Source organism: Barbus barbus (genome assembly GCF_936440315.1).
Source record: "Barbus barbus genome assembly, chromosome: 3".
In the NCBI taxonomy this organism is placed as follows: Eukaryota; Metazoa; Chordata; class Actinopteri; order Cypriniformes; family Cyprinidae; genus Barbus; species Barbus barbus.
In genome coordinates this window covers 41953438-41968666 of record NC_136731.1, presented here as the reverse complement: position 1 = coordinate 41968666, position 15229 = coordinate 41953438, and the positions used below count along the sequence as shown (strand labels likewise).

Genomic DNA, 15229 nt, shown 5'->3' with positions numbered 1-15229 from the left:
CCCTAAACCTACCAATCTCCACCCCCTAGATGTGGATCCAACCCTGTCCCCTGGATCTTTGTTCTGCAGTGAGGGGCTACTGGAAATTTTAACCACTGAATTTGTGACAGCGAATTTGGAAAGTGAAATAAAATGACCGAAATTTGCCTGTCGAATATTATACATCGTATTTTTAAACAGATTGAATATTTTGGAAGTGAATTCTGGAAGGGGAATATGAATTATTGATTTTTTAATCATGAAAATGTGTGTGTGAAATATTTTGAATTGAAATAGTCACATCTTAAATAAACAACTATGTTAAATTTCAGGACCTAAAAATGCAAGCCCTGGAAATACAAGGCATTAAAATGCAAGCACTGTTAATTGCAATGCATCTTTTTTTTCGATTTGTGGAATTCAGCATGCTTTATGTTTCAAAAACTATAATCATTCTGCTTCCATACTTGTACGCAAACATGTTTTTGCTGGCTTGAGACGTCCTTTCCTCAATCTGCACGCTTTCTGAGTTTCTGAGGCTAAATGTAAAACTAATCTTTTTTATTTTAAAGTTTTCTGATCACATTTCATCACAATATTCGTTGCTTTCACTCTTTCTGACGCCCTTCCCCCCACGTATAGTTACAGGAAATATCTGAAACTTTTGTAAGTGAAAGTGAAAGCAAATTGCTCTATACGTGCGGCTACTTCTTCACCTATATCTGAATGATTTTGTTTTTCACTAACAGCAGATAAGTAGTGTTTTGCGTGATTTTGTATTTCAACATGCTCTTACAAAAATGCATTTTTGTGGCAGCACTATTTATGATCTGTGAAGGTAAATACAGTATAATTCATACGTACTTTTGAAACAAATCAGGTAGATCACTGTAGGCTATATGTAGCCTATACTAAATGAATCATGGAAGCAGAACGTATCAAAAGAATGGAGACTTCAAATGTAATCTTTCCTTCATCTACCTCTGTTTTGAATGTTTTCTGTTTTGTTTTTAGGGTTCTTAGTGAAAGGTCCTTCTGGTCCTCTGGTTGCTACTTTGGGATCTTCAGTGGTTTTGCCCTGTTATGTTGATGAACGCTTACCTTTGGAAGGACTGAAGGTGATTTGGATACGAACAGATGTCAATACTTTAGTGCATGTGTTCCAAGATTATGAGAGTCGACCAGAAGCCCAGTATCAGGATTACCGTGATAGAGCTAATTTCTTCACTGATGAAATTAAACATGGAAACTTCTCCCTCCATCTGGACAATGTGAGAGCTGAAGATAAGGGTTTCTACAGATGTAAGGTTTACACCGAGCAGGAATCTGAGGAAACTCTGGTTCAAATTAAAGCTGTTGGTGAGTGAAAATCTTTTTAGTTCTGGCCAACATTTTCAAATGTATTTCACTTTATTGTGTGTTTTGATATTTTGTGTATTCTTCCAGAGCATCTGATGGTATCAGGGTCTAATCATCCCATATCTGCGTATGTGGGTGAAGATGTTACTATGAATTGCTCTGTAGACACTCACATCACACCTGAAGAGATTGATGAGGTTTCATGGAGGAAAACATATAAAAATGAAATAATCCAGGTCCTGGTTTTTGAAAAGAATAAAATAGTTCCATCAGATGAGCGATACAGAGACAGAGTTGAGTTCTTCACCGCTGAAATCCCCAAAGGAAACTTCTCTCTCAGACTGAAGAGTGTCAGAACTGAGGATAAAGGAGTTTACATGTGTCAAGTGAATGCTGGCAATTTTTCAGCCAATGCAACTGCAGTACTGGAGCAACTGGGTGAGCAAAAAAAAAAAGAAAATGCATGCTCAATGTTATTTGAATCAAGCTTATGTATTGGCTTAATTTCTGATGCGTGTGCTTCCTGTGGTCTTGTTGAATGTTAATGATGTACAAATGATGTTGTGCATGTTCTCAAATGGGCTTTTCTGACTCTTTGCAGACTCTGATCTATCAAACAACTTTGTGAAACTTGCCTGTAAAAAAAAAAAAAATCTTTGTTGCAATGTATGCCAGTGGTGACTTTGCATGTTCTTTTTTCAAAGTTTGCATGCATGTAGCTGATTCATCTTCTTCTTTTTTTTTTGTACTTTCTCTTTCTCAGACTATACAATGCTTATGAATATTTAATGAGACTGGGTGTAGGCACTTAATAATTGGTTGGCAATCATTATAGCATCACACTGTTCACACTGTATAACCACAAAGTTGTGTCGATACTTCAGTTTTAATGTTAGGTTTTCCTACATGAATCACTATACAGAGAATGTTGTGCAATGCTTTTCATTTAATAAATGAAAGCACTGTAATGTTTGTGTGTCACAGGTTTCTCTGTTTTACACGTAATTGTGTTGATTCTCTGTATTGCTGCATCTGGATCTGCACTGGTGCTCGCAGTTCTGTGGTATCCAACACACAGAACATCAAATGCACGTATGTTTGCACAGAAACTATTCTCATTTCTTTATTTGTTTATAATTGGAGATATTCAGTGCAAATGATATATTCTAAACAATAATTTAAATGACATTTCTGACTGAAAATTATTTCTCTCTACCAACAGCGCTGTTTCTTCAGATGGCTGTAGGCTGTGTACCAAACCTTTTTATGTTTTTTGCCTTTTTGTTCTGGGGTGTTATTGAAGGTGAGTATCTCAGCTGTAATAATTCTGTATAACAGAATAAGAAACTGTAACTGTTTGGTTATATCAGTTTTTCATTTAAATCCAAATGGATCCAATCATAGTTTTGTAGAACAAAATAAAACAATTTATTCCTTGATGTTGTTACGGTATTTGTGGTTGTAGACAAATAAAATAAAGGATCAGGAGAACGAAGTAGCATCAACATACTTTAAACCTTTTATAAACATTAAGCAGAGACAACGAAAAGGGGAGAACTGAGGACTTATAAAGGAATCAGAATCAGAATGAGCTTTATTGGCCAGGTATGTTTACACATACAAGTAATTTGTTGTAGTGACAGAAGCTCCACAGTGCAACAGAAAGACAGCAACAGGACAGGACACAGATAATAATAGAATAACAACAAATAACCAAATAGGCAATGTACAAAGCAGCAAAAACACAATATATAATATAGACAACTATGTATGTACAGGTCGAGTATGTGCAAATTAGAAATGAGAAAATAAAAATAAAATGAGTGTGGTGAATGGATAATGTATTATAGTTGTGTGTTCCACGTTTATTGTTGAATGTTCATGAGATGGATTGCCTGAGGGAAGAAACTGTTCCTGTGTCTGGTCGTTCTGGTGCTCAGAGCTCTGTAACGTCGACCAGACGGTAACAGTTCAAAGAGGGAGTGTGCTGGATGTGAGGGGTCCAGAGTGATTTTACTAGCCCTTTTGCTCACTCTGGATAAGTACAGATCTTGGAGAGTGGGGAGGGTTGTACCAAATGATTCACTCAGCAGTCTGGACTACCCTCCGTAGTCTTCTGAGGTCAGATTTGGTAGCTGAGCTGAACCAGACAGTTATTGATGTGCAGAGGATGGATTCAGTGATGACGGAGTAGAACTGTTTCAGCAGCTCCTGTGGCAGGTTGAACTTCCTCAGCTGGCGAAGAAAGTACAGCCTCTGCTGGGCCTTTTTGACAATGGAGTCTATGTGAATGTCCCACTTCAGGTCCTGGGAGATGGTGGTGCCCAGGAATCTGAATGACTCCACTGCAGTCACAGTGCTGTTCATGATGGTGAGTGGGGGGAGAGCAGGGGGGTTTCTCCTGAAGTCCACTATCATCTCCACAGTTTTGAGCGTGTTAAGCTCCAGGTTGTTAAGACTGCACCAGACAGCCAGCTCCTTAACCTCCTGTCTGTAAGCAGACTCGTCACCGTCCTGGATGAGGCCGATCAGTGTGGTGTCATCTGCAAACTTCAGGAGCTTGACAGAGGGGTCTTTAGAGGTGCAGTCGTTGGTGTAGAGGCAGAAGAGCAGTGGGGAGAGTACGCAGCCCTGAGGAGCTCCAGTGCTGATGGTACGAGTGCTGGATGTGAATTTGCCAAGCTTTACTAGCTGCTGTCTGTCTGTCAGGAAGCTGTTGATCCACTGGCAGACGGAGGTGGGGACGGAGAGCTGGGTTAGTTTATTCTGAAAAGTTTCCGTGATGATGGTGTTAAAAGCGGAGCTGAAGTCCACAAACAGGATCCTCACATAAGTCCCTGGTCTGTCCAGATGCTGCAGGATGAAGTGCAGTCCCATGTTGACAGCATCATCCACAGACCTGTTTGCTCTGTAGGGAAACTGCAGGGGGTCCAGTAAGGGACAAGTGATGTCCTTCAGATAAGCCAAAACCAGTCTTTCAAATGATTTCATGGCTACAGACGTTAGGGCCACAGGTCTGTAGTCATTAAGTCCAGCAATTTTGGGTTTCTTTGGGACGGGGATGATGGTGGAGCATTTGAAGCATGAGGGGACTTCACACAGCTCCAGTGATCTGTTGAAGATCTGTGTGAAGATGGGGGCCAGCTGATCAGCAGGGTGGTGACACACCGTCTGGGCCTGGTGCATTCCTTCTTTTGTTCTTCCTGAAGACCTGGCACACATCTTCTTCGCTTATTTGAATTGTAGGTGTGGGGGAGAGAGGGGTTGCTGGAGGTGTTAATGGTTGTATGGAGAGATGTTCAGGGCGGGTGTGGGGTGATCTTTCAAAACGACAATAAAACTCGTTCAAGTCATTTGCTGTTGTTGATTCTCCACAGTACTGGGGGATGGTGACTTGTAACTGGTGATATCCTTCATTCCTATCCACACTGAAGAAGGATCACTGGAAGATAATTTTTTCCTTAGCTTGTCAGAATAATTCCTCTTTGCCACTCTGATCTCCTTTTCCAGTGTGTATTTGGCCTGTTTGTACAAGACTTTATCCCCCTTTCTGTAAGCATCTTCTTTGGCCTGATGGAGCTGTCTGAGTTTTGCAGTGAACCATGGTTTGTCATTGTTGTAGATTAGATGAGTCCTGTTAGGAATGCACATATCCTCACAGAAACTGATATAAGATGTCACAGTCTCTGTGAGCTCGTCCAGATCATTTGCAGCAGCTTCAAAAACAGTCCAATCAGTGAGATAGAAACAGGCTTGTAAATCCCACTCTGTTTCGTTAGTCCATCTTTTAACAGATCTTAATACAGGCTTTGCAGATTTAAGTTTCTGCCTGTAGGTCGGAATAAGATGAACCAAACAGTGATCAGAGAGTCCTAAAGCTGCTCGTAGAAACGAGTGATATGCGTCCCCTACTGTCTCTGGTGGGACATGTGATGTCTGTATTTTGGCAGTTCGCGGGAGAGATTTGCTTTATTAAAGTCCCCGAGAATAATTAAAACAGAGTCCGGGTGTTGTTGCTCACTCTCTGTGATCAGATCAGCGAGTTTCTGTAAAACTGTGCTCATGTGCACTTGCGGTGGAATGTAAACACTCACGAGAATGAACGAGCAGAACTCCCGCGGCGAATAGAACGGCTTGCAGTTAATGAAGAGTGTTTCTAGATCTAAACAGCACAGCTTCTTTAACAAAGTTACATCTGTACACCACCTCTTATTGATGTAAAAGCACGTCCCGTCGTGCGATTTCCCCGTTGATTCTGCATCCCGATCTGCTCTGATCAGCTGGTAATTAGGCAGATGAATCGCGCTGTCCGGTATGTCGCCATTCAGCCAGGTTTCCGTGAAACACAAAGCAGCAGAGTTAGAAAAATCCTTGTTTGTCCAGGAGAGCAGAAGTTGTTCGTCCGTTTTGTTGGGTAGAGAGCGGAGATTCGCCAGATGGATGCTAGGCAACGCCGTTCGAAATCCGTGCTGACGAAGCTTCACGAGCGCTCTGGCTCGCTTCCCCCGTCTGCGCCTCCTGTAGCATTTGACCAGAGCTACGGCTCCGCCAACTACAATGTCCAGCAAAACGTCCAAAAAATCCAAATCCGGTAAAAGATTTTGTGGTGCGTTCTGCCGAATGTTCAGCAAGTTATCCCTGGTAAAACTGATCGTATTTGAAAAACAAAAAACAGGAAAAACAAACAAAAACAGTATAAACACTGAAGAGCAATGCACAATAGCTGTCATCATTGGCGCCATCTTGGTCTAATTATGGGACCAAAGGAGCAAACAAGATGATTAATAAACACAGGTGATACAAATGAACGATGATATACTAATAATGAACTAATGAAAAGAACCGGAAAAAAAACAAATATGGGCAAACAGGAACCAAACCGTGACATATGTCATCCTGTTATTGAATTCTCTGATTTGATTTGATTTTTTTCTAGGATATCTGAGTGAGACTGTTGCCTGCTCTGCCCATTATTTCCTGAGGCCTCTCCTTCTGTTATGGACAGCCCCACATTCAGAAGATTTCCCAGGTTTGTTCACTTTAATAAACATCATTAGTTTATCAAAGTTGGTTTAATTATTTTCAGAATGACTCTTTGTTAGCAAATAGACTAATTAAATTAACTTTCCAAAAGTATAAATTCCTACACAGCCTGTCAAAAGTTTGAAATGTATCACAGTTTCCACAAAAAATATTTGGCAGCACAACTGTATTTGACATTGATAATAATCAGAAATGTTTGTTTGAATGATTTCCGAAGGATTATGTGACACTGAAGACTGGAGTAATGATGCTGAAAATTCAGCTTTGATCACAGGAATAAATTACAGTTGACTATATTTTCATATAGAAAACAGTTATTGTAATTATATTTTACAGTTTTACTGTTTTTACTGTATTTTTGATCAAATGAGCCTTTATGAACAATAATAAAGTCTTTTTTTTTTTTTTAAATCTTAATTTTCCTTTTGAAAGGATATGGTTCCATTCCACTCCATTTTTTTTGTTTGTTTTAATTACATTATACATTTTGTAGTTGTTTTGATTTGTAGTTGATCACAAGCTTTTGTTTTACAGGCAAACGTGAAACAGCTATGCACTGCATTGTTCATCTACAATATTCCCTCTTTACAAACGTTGTTTATTCAGGTAGATAAATTTGAATATTCGACCATATTAAATGATATGATACTGATACACATTGATGAATCTTTAAATGAGGATTTTGGGTTGAATACAAGTTAAGCTCAATCAGCAGCATTTGTGTAACTTAGTTTTAAAATATGTAATTGTTGATGATTGCTTATTTCTTCCTTTGTCCTAGTTCTTTTTAAATCTTTTTGGGAAAAAAGTCTGAGATATGAAGAATATGACAGAGTCCTGATTACAGTCCTCTTTGGGATAATGATTCTGATCTGCATCGTCAATATCGTTTTCTGTAAGTTTTTCTGTATCATGCTCAGATATAAACATGCTGCAAAAGCAAATTATATAACATTGCTTTTTATCAGCTCGACAGTATTAAAAAAAAGATAATTTCATTGAAACATTAGAGAAATATAATTGTATCGCCGACACTTACCTCAGATTTCAGCTGTCACCTAAGCAGAATTTACTTAAAATTAAACTCAAAAAGGGTTTAAATTTGCTGGAGAAAAACATGTAAACATGATCATACTTCAAAGATCACACAATAGACCAACAGAACAAGCTATGTTTGTGTTATAACTTATTTCAGGCAGTTACTTTATTGCTGGGTTAGTCTTATCAAGGATATTTTTATGCTATCTTCTTATAATTCAGTCCAGTGTATTTCCCTGTCCCAGTTTATTGCACTTTTAAAAACCATTTGAATAAAAGCAGATATTTTTCTTTGATATAGTATTGGCCGAACTCATTACAAATACAGACGGATGGATGCATGATATATTAGACCTGGTGTCTGATATTGGTCATGATGTTCTGCCTCCGTTACAACTCATCTTCCTGTTCTACGCTTTTGGAGCTGCCAGTGGAGGTAAGACGTTTTGATTAACCATCTGAATTTGTTTGTGTGAATAAAGACATATAGACATTTGTGTAATATATATATATATATATATATATATATATATATATATATATATATCTGGCATATTTCTTATTTGAAAAATTAATTTCATATTAAATTATTTGAAGAAACAATAACCCAGTCTCCCAAAATGTTCTTGAGCAGGTCTTGATCTTGCATCACAATTACTATTATTTATTTATTTTTTTACTATTATTTCAGATTTTAAAATATCAAGAAATAAGCAGCTAATCTTAATTCAATTTTCTCACATTTTTAAAACCTTTAAATGGGTTTTAAATGGACATACAGTGGAACGAAATGTCACGGTGCTACATAAATACAGACATACAACAATGAAGTAAAAAACACTATAAACCTATACACTACTAACCTACTGACAGATTTTAACTATAAGTATACTATATATATATAAGTATTTACCCTATACAAACTAAAAAAATAAAGGATAAAAAATGGATGAAAAAAATTGAGCAATTTCTCAGCAATGGATCCTCTGCAGTGAATGGGTGCCGTCAGAATGAGAGTCCAAACAGCTGATATCCATAATCCATTATAATGCTTCCTCCTGTATTCTAGCAAGAAAGCAACAGTTAAAAGTTAAAAACATCTTAGTGACGGATTTGTTTACTAGAAACCTGCAGCTTTTGACTTCACAAGACATTAACTGATGGACTGGAGTGCTGTGGATTATTGTGATGTTTTTATCAGCTGTTTGGACTCTCATTCTGACGGCACCCATTCACTGGAACTTTATAAAGTATACTGTAATTTATTCTGTAGTTACATTATATCTATATTTGCATTTGTTAATTACTGCAACCTTTTTTCATTTTATACCAGTATTATTTTTTTTTATTTATTTTTTTTACATTTTTATCTGCCTTCCAGATCTGCCTTTTAGACCCGTTGCCTACCTTATTGGATCTGTTTTTTTCTTTCTTTTAGAAGAAAACATTGTCAATGAACAAATGTTGGGACTTATAGAAAATATAGCTTTATCAATGATAATGGGGGTGGTGATGGCGCAGTGGATAAGACACATGCCTTTGGTGTGAGAGACCCGGGTTCGAATCCACTGTGAGACACCAATGTGTCCCTGAGCAAGACACTTAACCCCTAGTTGCTCCAGAGGCGTGCGACCTCTGACATATATAGCAATTGTAAGTCGCTTTGGATAAAAGCGTCAGCTAAATGAATAAATGTAAATGTAATAAATCTGAGCCCAAACCTACTAAAACATTATTTATTTATCTTTTCTATATGCAGCACTTTTTTTAGTTGGAGTTTTCCCACTGTTCTTAACTTTGACCAGATATAAGTGGAACAAAACGTGTGAGGGAAAACTAGAATGTGAGTATTTGATCAATTACTATCATAAATAAATCAATGAAACAGTCATGAATGACTCTGTCTTTGATGATTTTAAATGACTTACTGCTGAATAAGAAAACAAATAAATGTCATCTTCAGGAAAAGCCAAATCTTTCAATTTTGTTCTGCAGCTTTCTTTCTTTTTTCTTTGCAGAGTTTTAAAAACAAAAACAAAGATTTGCTTTTACTGCTATTTGAAATTGAATACATACTCATTCTTACACTTTCATCACTTTCAGGTTTACGCTCGGTCAGGAGAGCAGCGTGGTTAATTTTCATGATAGCAGTAAATGCCATAATGGTCTGTTCTTACCTCATAGCACTGAAAAATGAAAAAGGTACAATAATGGCTACAATTACATAAAAATATCCATTTAAAATGAAAACGGTGAAGTGTTCATTTATTCCTCAAATTTGTTCCAAATGCAGATTGTGTTGGATGGGTCTGCGTAGCTGCGTTTCTTCAAGGTCTCTGGGGAATTGTTGTCCTGAAGCACTCGTTTGATGAACTGGGTACAGTATTGATTTATTTTTAATATTCTTCTGTGTGATGTTTTTCATCTTCAAGATGGGTCTCATCTAACATTAAGAGTCTGGTTCATTTAAGCTTTTTTAAATGCTGGTTTGACCCTGGTCAATCATTTCCCCACACAAATCTTGCTTCAGGTTCAAATGAATTGAAATTAAGTAAGAACATTAAAATGTAAATGAAGTGCATGAGATGAGTTAGTTTGATCATTACATCAATTTCTCAGCAATGGATCCTCTGCAGTGAATGGGTGCCGTCAGAATGAGAGTCCAAACAGCTGATATCCATAATCCATTATAATGCGTCCTCCTGTATTTTAGCAAGAAAGCAACAGTTAAAAGTTAAAAACATCTTAGTGACGGATTTGTTTACTAGAAACCTGCAGCTTTTGACTTCACAAGACATTAACTGATGGACTGGAGTGCTGCGGATTATTGTGATGTTTTTATCAGCTGTTTGGACTCTCATTCTGACGGCACCCATTCACTGGAACTTTATAAAGTATACTGTAATTTATTCTGTAGTTACATTATATCTCTATTTGCATTTGTTAATTACTGCAACCTTTTTTCATTTTATACCAGTATTATTATTATAATTTTTTTTTTTTTACATTTTTATCTGCCTTCCAGATCTGCCTTTTAGGCCCGTTGTCTACCTTATTGGATCTGTTGGTGTTGTTCTAGTGAACTCTGTTGCACTGATGACAGAACTGATCATGAAAGTGGGTGAGTCAACATAACCATCATACTGAACACTGAAAGGAAGTGAAAAAGTGTAATTGATGTGAATCAAAGTCTATGATAACAGAAGTATAAACAAAACAGTATTTAGGACTACATCTTTTATATTTACATCAGTGGCATAGCCACAAGGGGGCCTGGATTTCTGATTGTTTTAAAAAAAAACTTTTAAGCCTTTATCACACTTCTGCGTTCGAAAAGCGATTGGTTGGTTCTTGTCACATGACCCGCGATACGCTTGCAGCATTCTGAAAAGTTTGAATGTTTTCTTGATGTGGTGTGGACGTGCCTGGAAAAAATGAGCGCGCCTGCCGCGCGTGTACATTTGAAACAACGAGCTTCAGCTGCAGCCTCTATCAATGGCTGTGCCCATAGCATGGCATTGTTGTGGATCATTTATGTAGAATTCAGCACAGATAAGTCTTTTCAGACACCAATCTCAGTTTACAACAATTACGGTAATTGAGTAGGCTATTATGAACGTAAACCAAGGAATATGTTGTCAAGATATCCCGATGTGTATTTCATAACTTAAACAGAAACGCGCGAGCCTGTATGTGTATAGCCAGTTCTTCACTGTCTGATCACCTTATTTCATTACAGAACAGCGAGATACAAACAACATATCACATTAATAAGCATTAGAATCAGCCAAAGCTTAAAACATTATTTAGAAGGATTAAATTAAATTTGACTGCCATTATACTGCGCATAAGAATGGGAGGTTAATCACAATAAATATAATGAAAACTGAAACAAAATAATATTAAAAATAAAATGAAATCAGTCGAGTATTCCTCTGGCAGTAACTTGAGCTGAACTGTCATGCAGTAGTACAAGCACGCTGCTTTTCAGCTTCCACATGCAGCACAAACACTTGAAAATGTGCACATTTAATATTGACATTATAGCCTACATGTAATATAGAGCGGCCCCCTCATTTTAAGATGAAAAAAATTATAAAATTCTGGCTACGCCACTGATTTACATTATGTAAATGATGTAAATACTCCCACCTCCACAGTTGTATAAGACGGACGTCACATCAATGTGATTTGAGATCATTGTGAAGTATCAATGTCAAGAGAACTTGAACACTTGGTGTTTCACACTAGATCTTTATTCAGGGGTCTCAGACTGTTTTTAGAGCAATCAAACTGTGTGCTCACTGTAACATCTTGATTCCTCAGTTAATGGTGAGCGTGCGATGGAGGATCTGAGAAAAGCTGTCTTTTCCTCTGAGTGCCTTTTTGTCTCTTCTGTGCTGCTGTTAACCATTTTCAACTCTAGTGAGTAAAATAGACTTATTTTTATAAACCATCACTGTTAATAACCTTAACATCTAATGGGCTGATGTTCAGTCTCTGTATGTTTGTCTTGATTTGCTGTAAATCTGGTGCTTTTTTTTTTTGTACAACCAATTGTAATCATGTTTAGAAAATGTTTAGAACATTTGAAATTTAAATTCTGTTTTGTTTCTAGTGGTGCAGAAATGGCATGCTTCATCTTTTTTGAAGGTGTAGATGATCTAATAGCACTTTCTTTTCTAAATCCACAAATCAGCCATTGTACAATCTGATGAATTTAGCAAAGCTGTGCTTAATTAAAGCTGTGATTACTAATGCTTTGATTCAATAAATATCCACTGTTCTTCACACAGTCACTAAAAAGGATCAGCAGGATCATCAGGTTAGTATTGTATATTTAAAGTTTGATATTTATTAAATACTGATTGATATCAATGTGACTTGTATTGATTTGAGATTTGTAATTAACCTGCATTATAGATGAAATTGTCATGATGCAGCCACACTTCTGGGTTCTGCTTTAAATTAATAAGAAATATATAAACAACAAAGCTTTTTTTTCAGTATTTGAAATTTTCAGACATGTAACTAGTTGTTGAATATACAATTCTGTCATTATTTACTCACCTTGTCAATCCAAACCTGTATGACTTATAAAGATGTTTTGAAAAATGTCATCATCTGGATGAGTATGATTTTTGGGTAAACTATCTGTGACATCCAGAGAAATCTGTGGGTCAGTCAAGTCTTATTAGAGCAGAAATAATCTGTGAATTATCATAATTTGTGTCAAACTGAATTTACATTGGTGCACCAATGTTAATAGAAATATAAAAAAGCCCAACAATACTTTGTAAATGGATTGTTTCAACCTCCCACAGTATGTTTTGTTCATTTTTCAGCTCTGAATGAATCTGTAATGCTAAAAGACCTGAGAAGTGTTATAGCCAGGCATCTGTAATTTCATCTATAAGCAAATAAGATATTGTTTGCAGAATTTCTTTTAACTCATGTGTTTCATCCTGAATGTAGAATGAGGCCACAGAAACTCCACACAATCTATCAAACCAGAACCAGAATGCAATAGAAATGAGACCTCTGAGAGAGACTGAAGAAGAGGAGACTGAGATAAACAGAGAGACAGATCCTGATTCAGAGCTTCAGGAATGAGAGCAATGAGAAAACAAGATTCTGCCAGATTCATCCTCACTGTTTACTCCTAGTTAACATTCATGAGTCCCTTCAGAGGTCAAGCCGAGAGCTCAGTTTTTTGTGACATAATTATATTTACAGTGGCCTCAAAACATTTGAACAGTTAAGTCACACTTTAAAAACATCTGAATGTCATTGCATTAGAAAAATATATCAACTCAGGTGTCATTTATTGTGAATAAGGATGCACAAACTCACTTTACAGTCAAAACATCTGACTGACAGAAGTATAGTATGAGTTTGGTGTCAGTGGATCATGATGAAAGCGAATGTGATTCTCTACAGCTGTGTGAACATGAACTGGTATCCACTAAAAATCACCAGCTGATTCAAATGCATTGAGACTTCAGACATGATGAAGAAACATGTATGAAAAAAGCACCTGCAGATACAGACACGTGATGTGATGGATCACATTCAGATTGTTTTAAGTGTGACTGAACAAACACTTTTGGGATAAACAGTGCTTTTAATAATACGGTCCATAGACTAAAGGTTTGAAGTTGTGCTTTGGTAACAGTCTTAAGTCACTGGGGTATATTTGTAGAAATAGCCAAAAATACATTGTATGGGTCAAAATTATCGATTTTTCTTTGATGCCAAAAATCATTAGGACATTATGTAAAGATCATGTATATGATCTATGTATATAATATATCAAAACTTCATTTTTGATTAGTAATATGCATTGCTAAGAACTTAATTTGAACAACTTTTAAAGGCGATTTTCCACAGCTCTGCACAGTTTAGCTCCAACCCTAATCAAACACACCTGATCCAGAAAAACCAAGCTCTTCAGGATCACTAGAAACTTCTGAGCAGGTGTGATTTGGAGCTGGTTGGAGCTAAACTCTGCAGAGCTGTGGCCCTCCAGGAATTGATATTGAGACCACTGCGAATTCATCAACATTATTTCAACAGTCATAATTATAAGTTATATGCAATGCAACTTGATATTTTCAAGTTGGTTTAATGTAATTTATATATGCATGTATGAATACTATGCTGTATGTGAACACTATTAGTTGCACACACTACATTTTACATCTCATTCAGTGCTAAAATGCAGGCTCTTGTCAAGGGAAATGTGGCGCTGCATGACTCTCTTTGGTTCTTTACTGTGTAAAGCAAAGCCTGTGTATACTTGTATAATAATTCCACTTTTTATTTATATACAGTACAATAACGTGTTGTGTGTGTAATCTAGAATGTTGATTGCCTCTTGTTGCTCTTAGTCGTTTTTCTGCTCTTTATATTTGTATATGTGTATTGTGTATGTACAAACCATGCAGGACATGTTTCTGAACACTGGATTAGCTCTGTTTAAATTTGGGTGCTTGTGTGTTATTACTTCAGGTTTTCAATGTCTGGAATCCACAGATGAACCTTTGTAAATATTTACATAAATACATTTTCTCTTTCTTTTTTTCACACTGTAGCATAAGTTGTTACTGATTGTTTTCATAATACCTGAAATCAAATGGAGCTCTGCTGTCTATCTATATGGAGATAAGGTTATTTGTGTATTTCTATACAATAAATTGTATTATTTTTAAATTTGTTACATTTGTTAATGGTGCACAGCCTTGTTGACTATACATGGCGGCTGACAATTGCAATGTTTTAATTTACATTCCAGTTTGTCCTCGCAGTATCATTGTGTATTTGTTTGGATTTGTTCATGTTTTTGCACTTTTACAGTGATGACAGAACTGAGACTATTTGCATATATGAATTTCGATAGCATCAGAGTCATAATGGTTTATAATAAACGTTGTCTCTACTGTATTATTTGTATTCCTCAGTGAACAGTGAGCATAAGAGGGGGATCTGAGAAACGTAGGCTATGTTTATTTCATCTGAAACCCTCGTCGCTTTGTCTCTGCTGATTTTACAAGTAGCTATCTGGTGAGTATGGCCTACAGTTCAATGCAGTGTTACTTTAATATCACTGATGATTTTAAATTAGATGTTTGTTTGTTTGTATTTTGTCAGCGGCTACACTAAGTGCAAATAGTGGTGGATTATTTACACTGAGTGAAAATAGGGCAGTATTTTCTTAGCAATATGCTAATACTGGTTAGATGCTATACTTAGTGCAAGAGACAGACATTTGCACCCCAGTCTTGTGGTACATTATAAAACAGTATGCAAT

The 15229-nt window shown here is 36.7% G+C and overlaps 1 protein-coding gene across 2 annotated transcripts; it reads left to right on the top strand.

Moving 5' to 3' along the window:
• The first annotated feature begins 623 nt into the window (after positions 1–623).
• Positions 624–14862, top strand: LOC306845846 (uncharacterized protein). 2 transcript variants are annotated; one of them, XR_013782016.1, is made up of 17 exons: positions 624–817; positions 994–1338; positions 1426–1776; positions 2323–2430; positions 2561–2641; positions 6275–6367; positions 6916–6987; positions 7163–7276; positions 7721–7855; positions 9179–9262; positions 9523–9621; positions 9713–9796; positions 10445–10540; positions 11746–11844; positions 12216–12244; positions 12895–13808; positions 13920–14861. XR_013782016.1 is itself a non-coding variant. In XM_079378831.1 (16 exons), exons 1-16 carry the CDS (start codon positions 766–768, stop codon positions 13030–13032), a joined length of 1980 nt encoding a protein of 659 aa, XP_079234957.1. In that variant the 5' UTR covers positions 624–765; the 3' UTR covers positions 13033–14862. The 2 variants fall into 2 exon arrangements, 1 of the variants encoding a protein (XP_079234957.1); XM_079378831.1 differs by having other exon boundaries at positions 12895–14862.
• Positions 14863–15229: the final 367 nt, after the last annotated feature.